Genomic DNA, 13,719 nt, shown 5'->3' with positions numbered 1-13,719 from the left:
TGTTGAATTTTGTTAGTATTTCATTGAACTCCAGCACTGTTTATTGAAAAGACTACCTTTGCACCATTGTATTTTATCTGTTTCTTTGTCGAAGAAATCATTGTACTAGATTTATGAGGTCTATTTCTGGGCTCTATTCTGTTTCACTGATCTGTTTGTCTAGTCTTTTGCCAATACCACACTGTCTTGCTTACAATAAATCTTGAAGTTGGGTAGAGTCATTCCTCTAACTTTCTCCTTTTCCTTCAATATTTCGTTGGCTATTTTGGATCTTTTTCCTTTCCATATACATTTTAGAATCATCTTGGTGATAGAAAATAACTTTCTGGGATTGTAATTGCGTTGAATCTATAGGTCTAGTTGGGTAGCACTGACATCTTGCCAATGTTGAGTCGTCCTATATAGATAGGAATAATACTTCTCTAGTTATTTAGGTCTTTGATTTGTTTCATCAGAGTTTTATAGTTTTCCTCATAGAAATCTCGTATATGTTTTGTTAGATTCATACCAAAGTATTCTGTTTTTTTTGGGAGTGTAGTGTAAATGACATTTTTAAATTTCAAATTCCCCTTATTCATTGCTGGTGTATAGAAAAGCAGTTGAATTTTGTATATTAACCTTCTATCATGCAACCTCGTTATAATTGCTTATTAGTTCCAGAGGTTTTTTCACTGATTCTTTTGAATTCTCCATGTGGAAGACTATGTCATCAGAGAAAAAAAGATGGTTTTATTTCTTCTGTTCCCATCAGCATGCCTTTTTGCCTTTTCTTGTCTTACTGCCTTCATTAGGACTTGCAATACAATGTTGTAAAGGAATGGTGAGAGGAAATCTCCTTGTCTTGCTCCTGATCTTAGCAGAGAAGCTTCTCGTTTCATACCATTTAAGTATGATGTTAGCTGTAGGTTTTTTCTGGATATTCCTTGTCAAGTTGAGGAATGAGAATTTTAAAAATCATGAATGGGTGTTGGATTGTTTTTCATATGCTTCTTCTGCATCTATTGATATGGTTGTGTGATTTTTCTTCCTTAGTCTGTTGATGTGATGGATTTTATTAATGATTTTCAAATGTTGGACCAGTAATTTACACCTGGGATAAATCCCACTTGATCATGGTATATGATTCGTTTTATACATTGTTGGGTTTGTTTTGCTAATGTTTTGTTGAGGATTTTGCACCTGTGTTCATAAAAAATGTTGGTCTGTAGTTTTCTTATAATGTCTCTGTCAAGTTTTGGAATACTCTGATGTTGGCCTCTACCGAATGAGTTAGGAATTACTCCTTCTGCCTCTGTCTTGTGTAGGAGATGATACAGAATGGGTGTAATTTCTTTCCTAAATGTTTTATAAAATTCACCAGTGAACCCATCTGGTCCTGGTGTTTTCTGTTTTGGAAGGTTGATTGGTTCAATTTCTTTAATACAGGCCTATTCAGATTGTTTCTTGTGTGAGTTTTGGTAGTTTGTGGCTTTCGGGGAAGTGGTTCGTTTTATCTAGGTGATCAAATTTGTGGCAATAGAATTGTTCATAGTATTCTTTTTTTATTTTTATTTTTTTGAGACAGTCTCGCTGTTACCCAGGCTGAAGTGTAGTGGTGCAATCCTGGCTCACTGCAACCTCTGCCTCCCGGGTCCAGGTGATTCTGGTGCCTCAGCCTCCTGAGTTGCTGGGATTACAGGCGCCCACCACCACAACTGGCTGATTTTCATATTTTTAGTGGAAACGGGGTTTTGCCATGTTGGCCAGGCTGGTCTTGAACTCCTGACCTCAAGTGACCTGCCTGCCTCAGCCTCCCAAAGTGCTGGGATTACAGGTGTGAGCCAGTATACTGTGCCTGGCCAGTATTGTTTTATTGTCCCTTTAATGTTCATGAGATTTGTAGTGATTTTCATTGATTTCTGATATTAGGAGTTTGTGTCCTCTGTCTTTTTGTTAGTCTGCTTGGCTAGAGGTTTATGATTTAATTGGTCTTTTCAAAGAACAAGCTTTTGGTTTTTTCATTGATTTTTCTCTGTTGATTTCCTGTTTTCAGTTACATTGATATCTGCTCTTATTTTTATTCTTCTGCTAACTTTGGATTTAATTCGCTGCTTCTTTTTCTGTTTTTTTAAGGAGATCGATTAGGTGATTTTAGATCTTTTGTCTTTTCTGGTAAATGCATTCAATGCTATGAATTTCCCTCTAAGCACTGCTTTCACGTCATCCCATAGATTTTGATAAGTTGTGTCTTTATTTTCATTTAGCTCAAAATATTTTAAAATTTCTCTTGAGATCCCTTTTTTGACCTATGTGTTATTAGAAGTGTGTTGTTAAATCTCCAAGTACTTGGAGTTTTTTTTCGATTATGTTTCTGTTATTGATTTGTAATTTAATTTTATTGTGGCCTGAGAGGAGACATTTTATAACTTGTTCTTTTGAATGTGTTGAGCTTTGTTTTATGGCCCAGAATGTGGTCTATCTTGACGAATATCCTGTGAGTGTAAAAATGTGTATTCTGTTATTTCTTCTGTGACATAATCTGGATGTTCATTATATCCAGTTGATTAATGTTGAGTTCAATTATGTCCTTACTGGTTTTCTCCCTGCTTGATCTGTCCGTTTCTGATAGAGAGGTGAAGTGTCCAACTATAATAGTGAATTCATTTATTTCTCCTTGCAATTCTGTCAGTTTTTGCCTACACAGACATTTTGTTCTTAGGCTTATACATGCTAAGCATTGTTATGTCTTTTTATCCTTGTTTTTATCCTTGATAAAAGTTTTCCTTGATAACTTGCCTTATCTGCTGTGTCTGAAATTATTACAGATAAGTCCGCTTTCTTTTTTTGAGACAGAGTCTGGCCCTGTGGCCCAGGCTGGAGTGCAGGGGCGCGATCTCGGCTCACTGCAATCTCTGTCTCCCAAGACATGTACCACCACGCCTGGCTAATTTTTGTATTTTTAGTAGAGATGGGGTTTTGCTATGTTGGCCAGGCTTGTCTTGAACTCTTGGCCTCGTGTGATCTGCCTGCCTTGGCCTCCCAAAGTGCTGGGATTACAGGCATGAGCCACCATGCCTGGCCAACTCCGCTTTCTTTTAATTGGTGTTAATATGATATATATTTCTCCATCTATTTACTTTTAATCTTGTGTTTTTATTTAAAGTGGGTTTCTTGTAAACCACATCCAGTTGGTTCTTGTTTTTGTGATCCACTTTGACAATCTCTTTTAGTCTTTACTTTTTGCCAAAATGCTGATTTATTTAGAATATTGAACTGAATATTTCAGTCAATTAAAATCAGTGAAAGAAAACATTGTATAAGCAAAACAGTTTGCATTTTGGGACATACTGCGTACTTTCAAAATTGCGGGACTAAATGTAAAGCTGTAGAGTGATTATGTTAACAAATATAAAGGTATTTTATAGCTGACCTCTTCCATTTCCTGCCCTTACTCTCACCCCTGCATTGTGTGCAGGCCCAGCTTCTACGTCAGAACCTGCATTTCTTTACCTGAGGACTTCTGTGGCCACTGAATTCCAATTTTGCATCTGTGTGACAGGTTGCAGGTACTAGGAAATTAACATTCCCCAACAACCTTGAACCAGTGATGGAAGATGATGTATAAATAGTACTGCAGTTCCCTCACCCCTGAATAGGATGACTCCAAGATGTATCTGACAATCTCTTTTAATTGGTGCACTTAGACTGTTGACAATCAAAGGGATTGCAAAGATAGTTGGATTGATATTTACCATATTTGTTACTGATTTCTATTTGTTACCCTTGTTTTTTGTTTCTAGTTTTGTCTTTCACTCTTTTTCTGCCTTTGTGGTTTTAATTGAGCATTTTATATGATTTCCATTTTCTCTTCTTTCTTAGCATATCAATTGTACTTTTTTACTTTGCTTAGTGGTTGTCCTAGAATGTCCTAGATTGTAAATGTATATTTACAACTACCTCAAATCTGCTTTAAAATAACACTATACCTCTTCACAGGTAGTGTATCTTACTATGAGATAATCCTGTTTCTTCCTTCCATTCCTTGTATCATTGCTGTTACTCATTTAACTTTTTTATTTTTATTTTTTTGAGACGGAGTCTTGCTCTGTCTTCCAGGCTGGAGTGCAGTGGTGTGATGTTGGCTCACTGCAAACTCCACCCGCCGGGTTCACGCTATTCTCCTGCCTCAGCCTCCTGGGTAGCTGGGACTACAGGCGCCCGCCACCACGCCCGGCTAATTTTTTGTATTTTTAGTAGAGATGGGGTTTCGCTGTGTTAGCCAAGATAGTCTCGATCTCCTGACCTTGTGATCCGCCCGCCTCGGCCTCCCAAAGTGCTGGGATTACAGGCGTGAGCCACTGTGCCCGGCCTACTCATTTAACTTATACAGAAATGTATGTAATCTTATGTATATACACATTAGCATACATAATCAAATGCATTGTTGCTATTTTAAACAAAATTTTACCTGCTAAATCAATTTTTAAGATGTTTTCATTTTACATTCACTTATTCATTCTTTGATGTTCTTCCTTTATGTAGATCCAAGTTTCTGACCTGTATCATTTTCCTTTTTGCTAAATAATTTCGTTTAACATTTCTTGCAAAGCAGGTCTACCGACAATAAATTTCCTTAGTATTCTGAAAAAAATCTTTATTTTGTCTCTTCACTTTTGAAGGATGATTTTGCAAGGTTCAGAGTTTCTAGGTTGGTGGTTTTCTCTCTCAACACTTCAAATATTTCACTTCACTTTCTCCTGGCATGTGTGGTTATCATTCTTTATTCATGTGTGAGTACAGTGTTTTTCCCCTTGTCTTTTAGGATTGTTTTTCCTTTATTTCTGATTTTCTGTTGTTTGAAAATGATATCCCTAGGTGTAGTGGGATTTTTTTGGCTTTTGTCCAGCTTGGTGTTCTCTGGGTTTCCTGTGGTTTTGTTCCCAGACCAAACTGAGGGTTGGACTGCTATTTTTCGTGGCCCAATAACGAGATGCAGATGAACTGGGGAAGAAGAGAGTTTTTAATTTTTGTAACTGGTTACAGGGAGAAGGCCTAGAAATTATTGCCAGACCAACTCGAAATTACAAAGTTTTCCAGATATTATATACCTTTTAAGCTGTATGTCTACGTGTAAGTGTGTATTCATCTAAAGACATAAGTGATTAAACTTCTTTTAATCTGTAACTAAGGTCTGAGTCTTGAAGACCTTCCTCTGGAGTCTCAGTAAATTTACTTAATCCATGTGCTGGGGTGATTACCCTTATCTTGTCTCCTGCTCGTGGAGGTTTGGGGAGTTCTTTCAGACATCCAGTACACTTGTTTGTGGAGGCCTGGGGAATTTCTTTGTTATGCTTTAAGGCCCAGGAAAGGCCTAGGCAAAACTCTTGGTGAGCTTTTGTTACATTCCAGCGTTTGTATAAGGGCACTGGCTTTTTTTAGCTTTTAATGTTTAACTTAACCACTCAGTCAGTACTGAAACAGTTGTTATGGAGCCCTGCATTAATGAGACATGGCCTGCCACAGTTTGGTGTCTGATACTAATTTGGGGGAAATTCTCAGTCATTATTGTGTCAAATATTTCTTTTGTTCTTACCTCTCCTCCTGATATTTCCATTCCGTGTTTATTATACCATTTGTAGTTGTTTCAGTTCATAGATACTCTGTTCTATTTTTGTCAGTCCTTCTTCTGTTTTCTTTTCAGTTTTAAAGATTTTGAATGAGATTTCCTTAAGCTCAGAGATTATTTCCTTAGCTGTGTCTTGTTTACTAAAAAGTCGATCAAAGGCATTCTTCATTTCTGTTGTTGTTGATCTCTTGCATTTCTTTTTAGTTCTTTTTTAGAATTTCCATCTCTTTCCTTACATTGCCTGTCTGTTCTTGTATGCTGTCCACTTTATCCATTTAAAGCCCTTAGCATATTAATCATAGTTTTAAATTCTTGGTCCGATAATCTCAACATCACTGCCGTGGCTGAATCTGGTTCTGATACTTGCTCTGTCACTTCAAAATGTGTTTTTTATCTTTTAGTATGCCTTGTAATTTTTTCTTGATAGCTGGACATGTACTGGGTAAAAGAAACTACTGTTAAATAGGCCTTCGGTAGGTGGTTTTGGTATTAGAGTAATGCTGATCTCCTAGAATGAGTTGAGAAGTACTATCTCTGCTTCTATCTTCTGGAAGAATAGGATTATGTGCTGATTAGTATTAAGTTAAATCTCAGAGGGAACCTCCTGTAGATCTTGGGTGTTCTTTTTGTGTTGTACTCTGCGTTACGAATTTTAGGTCTCTTGGCCTTCTCAGCTCTGAACTGTGTTTTCTCAAATTCAAGGAGCATCTAAACTCTAGTTGAGTTTACCTTCCCTGCACTGCAGCCTGGAACTGTCTGCATAGTAATCTGAGGCAGTAATGGGGCTTATCTTGGGTTTTTCTTTCTGAGATATCACTGCTCTGTGGTTTTTGTTGTCCAATGGCTGAAACATTATTTTATGTATTTTGTCTGTTTTTAGTTGTTTAGGGTGAGAGAGGGTAAGTTACTGTTACTCCATCATGGCTTGATGAATAAATGTGCTGCCCAGGACTCATAAGGATGTAATGGTAATCACCCTAGTTGGCTGACTTTGGAGAGAACTAGTCTCCTTTGCCTATACAAATGAACAGAGCTGCTTTAAAGGTAGTGCTTAAGCAGTCATCATTTGTTGCCACTGGTTGCTGGATAGGTTGGGAAGGTCAGAAGCCACAGTCCACCATCTTTGGAGATTAGGAGGGAAGTATTAAGTCATTTGAACATAGTTTTTATTTTCATTTTCCCTGGCACGTTGTTAGGACTGTCCTGATGTATACTTTATATAAAGGGATGAGGAAAATGGCCAAGCATGACCCAGCTCCTTTTCCAACCTTTTTTTTTTTTAAATATCTTGCAGTGTCAGACCTCTCTTAGTAAGTTTTACCTTATCAAGTGTTGTTTATAGCATGTCGTAATAGTTAATTATATTTGATTATAAGACTGTGGAGAAATCTGAAATGGTTACTCGTCAGTAAAAGCTGACAGCTTTAGAATTTTAAAAATGATTTTCAAAGACTCCACTTTGAATGGGGTGCCTAGTATTTGAATGTTGAACTCCCTTGTGTTAGAATTTACATTTACATTACTACCAATCTTGTATATTTCAGTTATTCAAGCGGAGAAATGTTGCTACAGCAGAAGAAGAAACAGAAGAAGAAGTTATGTCAGATGGAGGCTTCCATGAGGCCCAGATTAATAACATGGAGATGGCACCAGTAAGATAATGAACTCTTTTCAGTGTTTTTGTGATGAAGATATGAGATGTAGATTTCCTTTTGAGTTTTAAAAAAAGGGGCCGGGCGCAGTGGCTCACGCTTGTAATCCCAGCACTTTGGGAGGCTGAGGTGGGCGGATCACGAGGTCAGGAGATCGAGACCATGGTGGAACCCTGCCTCTTATTAAAAAATACAAAAAATTAGCTGGGCGTGGTGGCGGGCGCCTGTAGTCCCAGCTACTCCGGAGGCTGAGGCAGGAGAATGGCGTGAACCCGGGAGGCGGAGCTTGCAGTGAGCCGAGATTGCGCCACTGCACTCCAGCCTGGGTGACACAGCGAGACTCCGTCTCAAAAAAAAAAAAAAAAAAAAAAAAAAAGGTTAGATGGCTACAAAAACTACTTGGCATTTCATTTTTAAAAAGAATATGCTTAATCTCATGGTTCATTAAATGTTTATTATATTTTGGATTAAAGTGCAGTTAAATTATAAAGATTAATTCTACTATAAAAACTTATAAAGCTAATTATAAGATAAAATTATTCTTTAAAAGTTGAATAATAATAGATACCTTATTTATTTATTTATTTTTTAGAGACAGTGTCTCGCTGTGTTGCCCAGGTTGGAGTGCAGTGGCGCAATCATAGGTCATGGCAACCTCGAACTCCTGGGCTTAAGTGATCCTCCTGCCTTAGCCTCCCAAATAGCTGGGACTACAGGCATGTGCCACCATGACTGGCAAATTTTTAAATTTTTTGTGGAGACGGGATCTCACTGTGTTGCCCAGGTGAACTCCTGGCCTCAAGTGATCCTTTTGCCTTGGCCTCCCAAAGTGCTAGAATTACAGGCTTGAGCCATTACACCCAGCCATAAGAGATACTTTAAAGAAAATAATGCTTTTTTATTCATTTACAAAATTGACCTGTTTGTGTGATTTAAAAACGATTCCACATCAGAACTGTTGGATTTTTCTGTTGTAAACCATTTTGTTACTTTTTTGAAGTTAACATGAAGAGATAAAAGTCATGCTTTATTTGTATGGATTAGGCCTATCTAGATTTCTAGAGTATTGTAATTACGTAATTTTAAAATTAGGTTATATATGTGTACATATAAATATATGTTTGTGTATACACACACACAGTTTTTTTAAAAAAGAAAATTATCTCCTAAAAGGTACTGTTGTTTTTAGTAACAAAAAAGTACAATTAAAACAAAGAAAAATCTTTCTTCCACTTAGCCACCTAGTATTTTTCTCCATTGGCAACTAGTATTACTAAATTCTTATTTATTCTTTCTGAGAACTTTTGTATATCAAAATGTTCTCCTCTCCCCCACCTTTTTTTTTGGTAAATGGTGGCATACTATTCATAGTATTTTGTAGTTTTTATTTTTATTTCGTTTCATAGATCTCCAGTTTACACGAACCAGCTTTCTTTGAGAGTTGGGAGGGTAGTGTTATTTCCTTTGGAATTCATACAGACATAGCCAATGCCATCATTTTGTGATGAAAGTTTCTAGGCCCTTCAGAAAGCCAGTCTTTCCAATTTTTTTAAAAAGAGAGTGTTAAGTGAAGATAAAGTGTTTTATGGATTGTATTAGGGTTCTCCAGAGAAACAGAGCCAATGAGAGAAAGAAATTTAGTTTAAGAAAGTGGCTCATGTCTTTGGGAGCTGGCAAGTGTGAAATCTGTAGGGCACACTGGCCCACTATAAATTCAGGTTAAGAGTTGTTGTCTTTGAATCCCTTTTTCTTCAGAAAACTTAGTCTTTGCTCTTAAGGGTTTCAACTGATTGGATGAGGCCAACTTGGACTATAGGCGTGCGCCACCACCCCCAGCTAATTTTTTGTATTTTTAGTAGAGACGGGGTTTCACCATATTGGCCAGGTTGGTCTCGAACTCCTGACCTCGTGATCCACCCGCCTTGGCTTCCCAAAGTGTTGGGATTACAGGCATGAGCCACCGCACCCGGCCAGATTACAACTTTCTTTTGTGCAACTAAAAATGTATGGATGGTTCTTGACTTAGGAGGTTCAAGTCAGGATTTTTCAACTTTACAGTGGTGTGAAAGCAATATGCAATCAGTAGGAACTGTATTTTGAATACCCGTACAGTCACTCTGTTTCTCATTTTCAGTACAGTATTAAGTAAATTACATGAGATAGTCAACACTTTATTATAAAATAGGCTTTTCGTTAGATCATTTGTTAGCTGTAGGCTAATGTACGTGTTCTGAGCATGTTTAAGGTAGGCTAGGCTAGGCAATGAAGTTTGGTAGGTTAGGTGTATTAAGTGTATTTTTTACTTACGATATTTTCAATTTATGATGGGTTTAGTGGGGCATAACCCCATTCATTGTAAGTTGAGGCACATCTGTACTAACTTCTTCTGCAGAAGAGGATGCAAAATCTTTGGGTGATATTCACTCTTGTCCTTGATAGCCTGTGACTTAAATATTGTAATGTAAAGTTAACAGTACTTAAATAGTGTGATGTAAAGTCAGTACAGCTTGCTATAAGAGGATAAGAGAGAGAAGAAAAGATATTTGCTTAATGTGTATATATATATGAATGTGTTTATGCAAACATATTCATAACAAATCATATAGAAACCTTTATTTAGCAATCAGTCTTGCAACGTTGAAAATAGTTACTTTTCTGATTCTTGAGTAGAATGCGTCATATATTCCCCTATGAGGATTCTTAGGTATTGCTTACCAGTCATCCAGCATTTACAGCTTAGTACAGCTTTCTTCACAATTCATCTTGTTGACTGCTACCCTTCATGAAATAAGAACTTTGTTTCTTTGTGACAAATGACCCTGAGAAGAAAATTAACTGCTAATACTGGGGATGAGTTAGGGTGGGAAATGGAAACATTCTAATAAAGCAAGAAGGTAGTAGGAAACTGGAAAGTTTTAATAAAAGAAGAAAGAAATTTTAAATAAGTTTAAGAGTCAGCTGTTTAATTTGGCAGTGGCTAGATTTATACAGGACCACTCTATGTACTCATTCAATAAATATTGCAGAGCATTTACAGTACACCAGCCCTTAGTGATAGAGTAAGACAGACAGGGTCTTGGGCTTACAAGGAAGTTACAGTATACTGGAGGAACACAGAAAAATATCTGGGAGTGTAATAAGGGCTGGGCATACGATTGAAATACGGTGCTGTGGTAGAAATAGAGTGGCTACTTTAGGCTTGGAGGTCTTGAAAAGCCATCTTTTAAAACTTAACATTTAATTTTGATAACAAAGAATAGTCAGCTATGTGATGAGCAAGGAGGGGAAGAGCAATAAGCTCCTTGTCTTATTATTTACTAGTAAGATTACTTTCTACTGTGAGCTTTTTAATGATAGACAAAGAATTTGGCTTCATTATATTATTAATCATCTTACACATTTCTATATGTAAAGATTGTCCTACCTTTATGTAACTTCTGGGGAAGTATGATTGATTAACTTAATAACTTGGCCATGATATCTGTTATCTTTGTTTCCTTTGAATTAAGGTTGATAATTTATTATATGTTCTTTTTGTTTGTGATCCCAGGGTGGTGTCATCACTTCTGACATGATTGAAATGATATTTTCCAAAAGCCCAGAGCAACAGCTTTCAGCAACACAGAAATTCAGGAAACTGCTTTCAAAAGGTGAGCTATGAATATGTTCAGTATATTTTTTCCCCTCTCTACAAAATTACTTTCCCATAGTCTGTTTTTCATACCACAGATAATTTGTTTTGGAGTATATTTATCAATAAAAGAATAAAAATGTAGACATATATGTAATTGTGAACCATGTCTAAATTTTAAGTTTCCTATTTATTTGTGGGATCTTACCAGGATCAGAAAGCAGAATTATTTTCATTTTGGGGTTATTTTATAAAAGACCTTATAGTGAATAGTAGTCAGTATTCATGTTAATTCAAATTGAGAGACTGACTTTTTTTATAGAGTAACTTTAAAAATATTCCTTGAAAGAGCTATGATTGTTGATTTTAATGTTAGCAATTTACCACTGAAAGTTAGGAATGGATTTACTGGTGGGCAGGGTGATTACCTTTTTTTTTTTTAAGACGGCTCTTTTGCCATTCTGGAGTGCAGGTTGGGCGTGATCTCAGCTCACTGCAACCTCCGACTCCCTGGTTCAAGCAATTTTCCTGCCTCAGCCTCCCGAGTAGCTGGGATTACAGTTACACGCCACCACGCCCAGCTAATTTTTTTTTTTTTGAGATGGAGCCTCGCTCTGTCGCCCAGGCTGGAGTGCAGTGGCGCTATCTCGGCTCACTGCAAGCTCCACCTCCCAGGTTCACGCCGTTCTCCTGCCTCAGCCTCCGGAGTAGCTGGGACTACAGGCGCCCGCCACCGCGCCCAGCTATTTTTTTGTATTTTTAGTAGAGACGGTGTTTCACTGTGTTAGCCAGGATGGTCTTGATCTCCTGACCTTGTGATCCGCCCACCTCGGCCTCCCAAAGTGCTGGGATTACAGGTGTGAGCCACCGCGCCCGGCGTTGTATTTTTAGTAGAGATAGGGTTTCACCATGTTGGCCAGGATGATTTCGATCTCCTGACATCGTGATCCGTCTGCCTCTGCCTCCCAAAATGCTGGGATTACAGGCTTGAGCCACTGCGCCCAGCCGGTAATTACTTTTTTTGATATAATTAGTGTAGAATGGAATCTGATACTTGTTATCAACTTGGGCAAGTAAAAAGAATTCTGAACCCGATTATAATGTTGATAGTAAATACTTACACCCCCCAGTATTAAGTTATGGTTTAGAGTCATTAGTGATTAAAAAAAAATTTAATATATTCCTTGAGGTTAAGTGGAATAAAAAACTACCACTATGACAAAAAAAATTGTCTTTTGCAGACCGCTTATTAAAAATATTTGAAGGAAATGTATACTTCCTCACCCCTTTTAAAAAAGTCTTATCTCTTTCAACATGCTAAGCTTAATGGTTTTCCTCTGTAATGTGCTTTTTTTTTTTTTTTTTTTTTTTTAAGGGCTTTCACCATTCTATTACCTTCCTGCATGTATTCTAGTTTGCCAGCATACCTCTTAAAAATGTGATAACTAGAATCCAATATTTCAGATGTGTTGTTATTAATGTAGGGTATGGTGAGAGGTTACCTTCTTTGCCCTGAGTGTCTATTTTGATAATGTAGTCCAAGGTAACTAGTTATTCTGATAGTCATGGCATAGTAATATTTTACTGAATTTTCAGCAAACTGAACTCCCTAGTGCTTTTGTTCACGAACTGTTGTTAGGTTTTGTTTGTGAAGTCATGTAGATTTTTTTTTTTTTTTTTTTTTTTTTTTTGAGACGGAGTCTCGCTCTGTCGCCCAGGCTGGAGTGCAGTGGCGCAATCTTGGCTCACTGCAAGCTCCGCCTCCCGGGTTCACGCCATTCTCCTGCCTCAGCCTTTCTGAGTAACTGGGACTACAGGCACCCGCCACCACGCCCGGCTAATTTTTTTTGTATTTTTAGTAGAGACGGGGTTTCACCGTGGTCTCAATCTCCTGACCTCGTGATCCGCCCGCCTCGGCCTCCCAAAGTGCTGGGTTTACAAGCATGAGCCACCGCGCCTGGCCAGTCATGTAGATTTTTAAAAATTGCCGTTTGAAAAATTTAGATGCTGAACTTTGCTTTATTTCTGTTTTTTTTTTGTTGTTGTTGTTGCCTATTCTGACTTATTGTTGTTCTTTTTCTGTGTTATTTCTGTAACTCAGCATATTAACTAGTTTATTGTAATCATCAAATTTGTTTTTTTGTGTTTACCTGAGTGGTTAATAGAAATGTTGAAACAGGTAAATGACATGTCATTAGAGTCCTCTCCAAATGAACATTGAACTATTAGTCACCTCTTTCAGTAAGGCCATTGACTTGGGTAAGAATCTCCCTAGTAGTATTGTGATCTAGTTGCCATTTTTCTGGCATTGCCACATGCATATTGTCAGTAACTTTGTCAGTCTCTGGCTGAAGTTATTAATCTCATTGTCTATGACATTTCCTTCCTATTTGCCTTACAAGTTTTTATTGAGTGACATCATTTATAGGATACTGTATTATCATGAATGAAAGTGAGATTAAGTTGGCAAGTCAATCTTAGTGAATTCTTGCTAGCTCCTACAGTTACAAAATTAAATTCTGCAGGCCTACTGAGAATCTTGTAGTGCAGTTCCTTAAGACGATTTACAACAGACAAGAGCAGTTAGACTTAAAACCCATGTACAGGAAACAGGCTAGAAGAAAGTATACCAGAACACTGAACAATGGTCTTTTGAGGGGTTTTTTGCCTCCTGCTTTCTAGGTTTTCTAAAAAGTGGAGGCAGTAATTTAATTTTTAAGAATTCTTCCCATCCTTTATTCTCATATTGAGACTTGTCTTCATTGTGAAACATTTCAGACTACCCTATCCTCAAAGTGATAAACCCAATTTGACATTTCATTTGTTTTGGG

At 37.4% G+C, this 13,719-nt stretch overlaps 1 protein-coding gene across 3 annotated transcripts in view; it reads left to right on the top strand.

Annotated features, from left to right (window-relative positions):
- Window positions 1–13,719, top strand: part of KPNA1 (karyopherin subunit alpha 1) — a 94,638-nt gene that overhangs the window by 40,712 nt on the left and 40,207 nt on the right. For all 3 annotated transcript variants that reach the window (XM_003275522.4, XM_030802155.1, XM_030802156.1), the window contains 2 exons: window positions 7,150–7,257; window positions 10,808–10,907. In XM_003275522.4, coding sequence (XP_003275570.2) covers window positions 7,150–7,257; window positions 10,808–10,907 — 208 coding nt within the window. The remainder of the gene's footprint in view (window positions 1–7,149; window positions 7,258–10,807; window positions 10,908–13,719) is intronic.

Source organism: Nomascus leucogenys, chromosome 21, assembly GCF_006542625.1.
Source record: "Nomascus leucogenys isolate Asia chromosome 21, Asia_NLE_v1, whole genome shotgun sequence".
Classification (NCBI taxonomy): domain Eukaryota; kingdom Metazoa; phylum Chordata; class Mammalia; order Primates; family Hylobatidae; genus Nomascus; species Nomascus leucogenys.
This window is presented reverse-complemented; position numbering and strand designations above follow the sequence as displayed.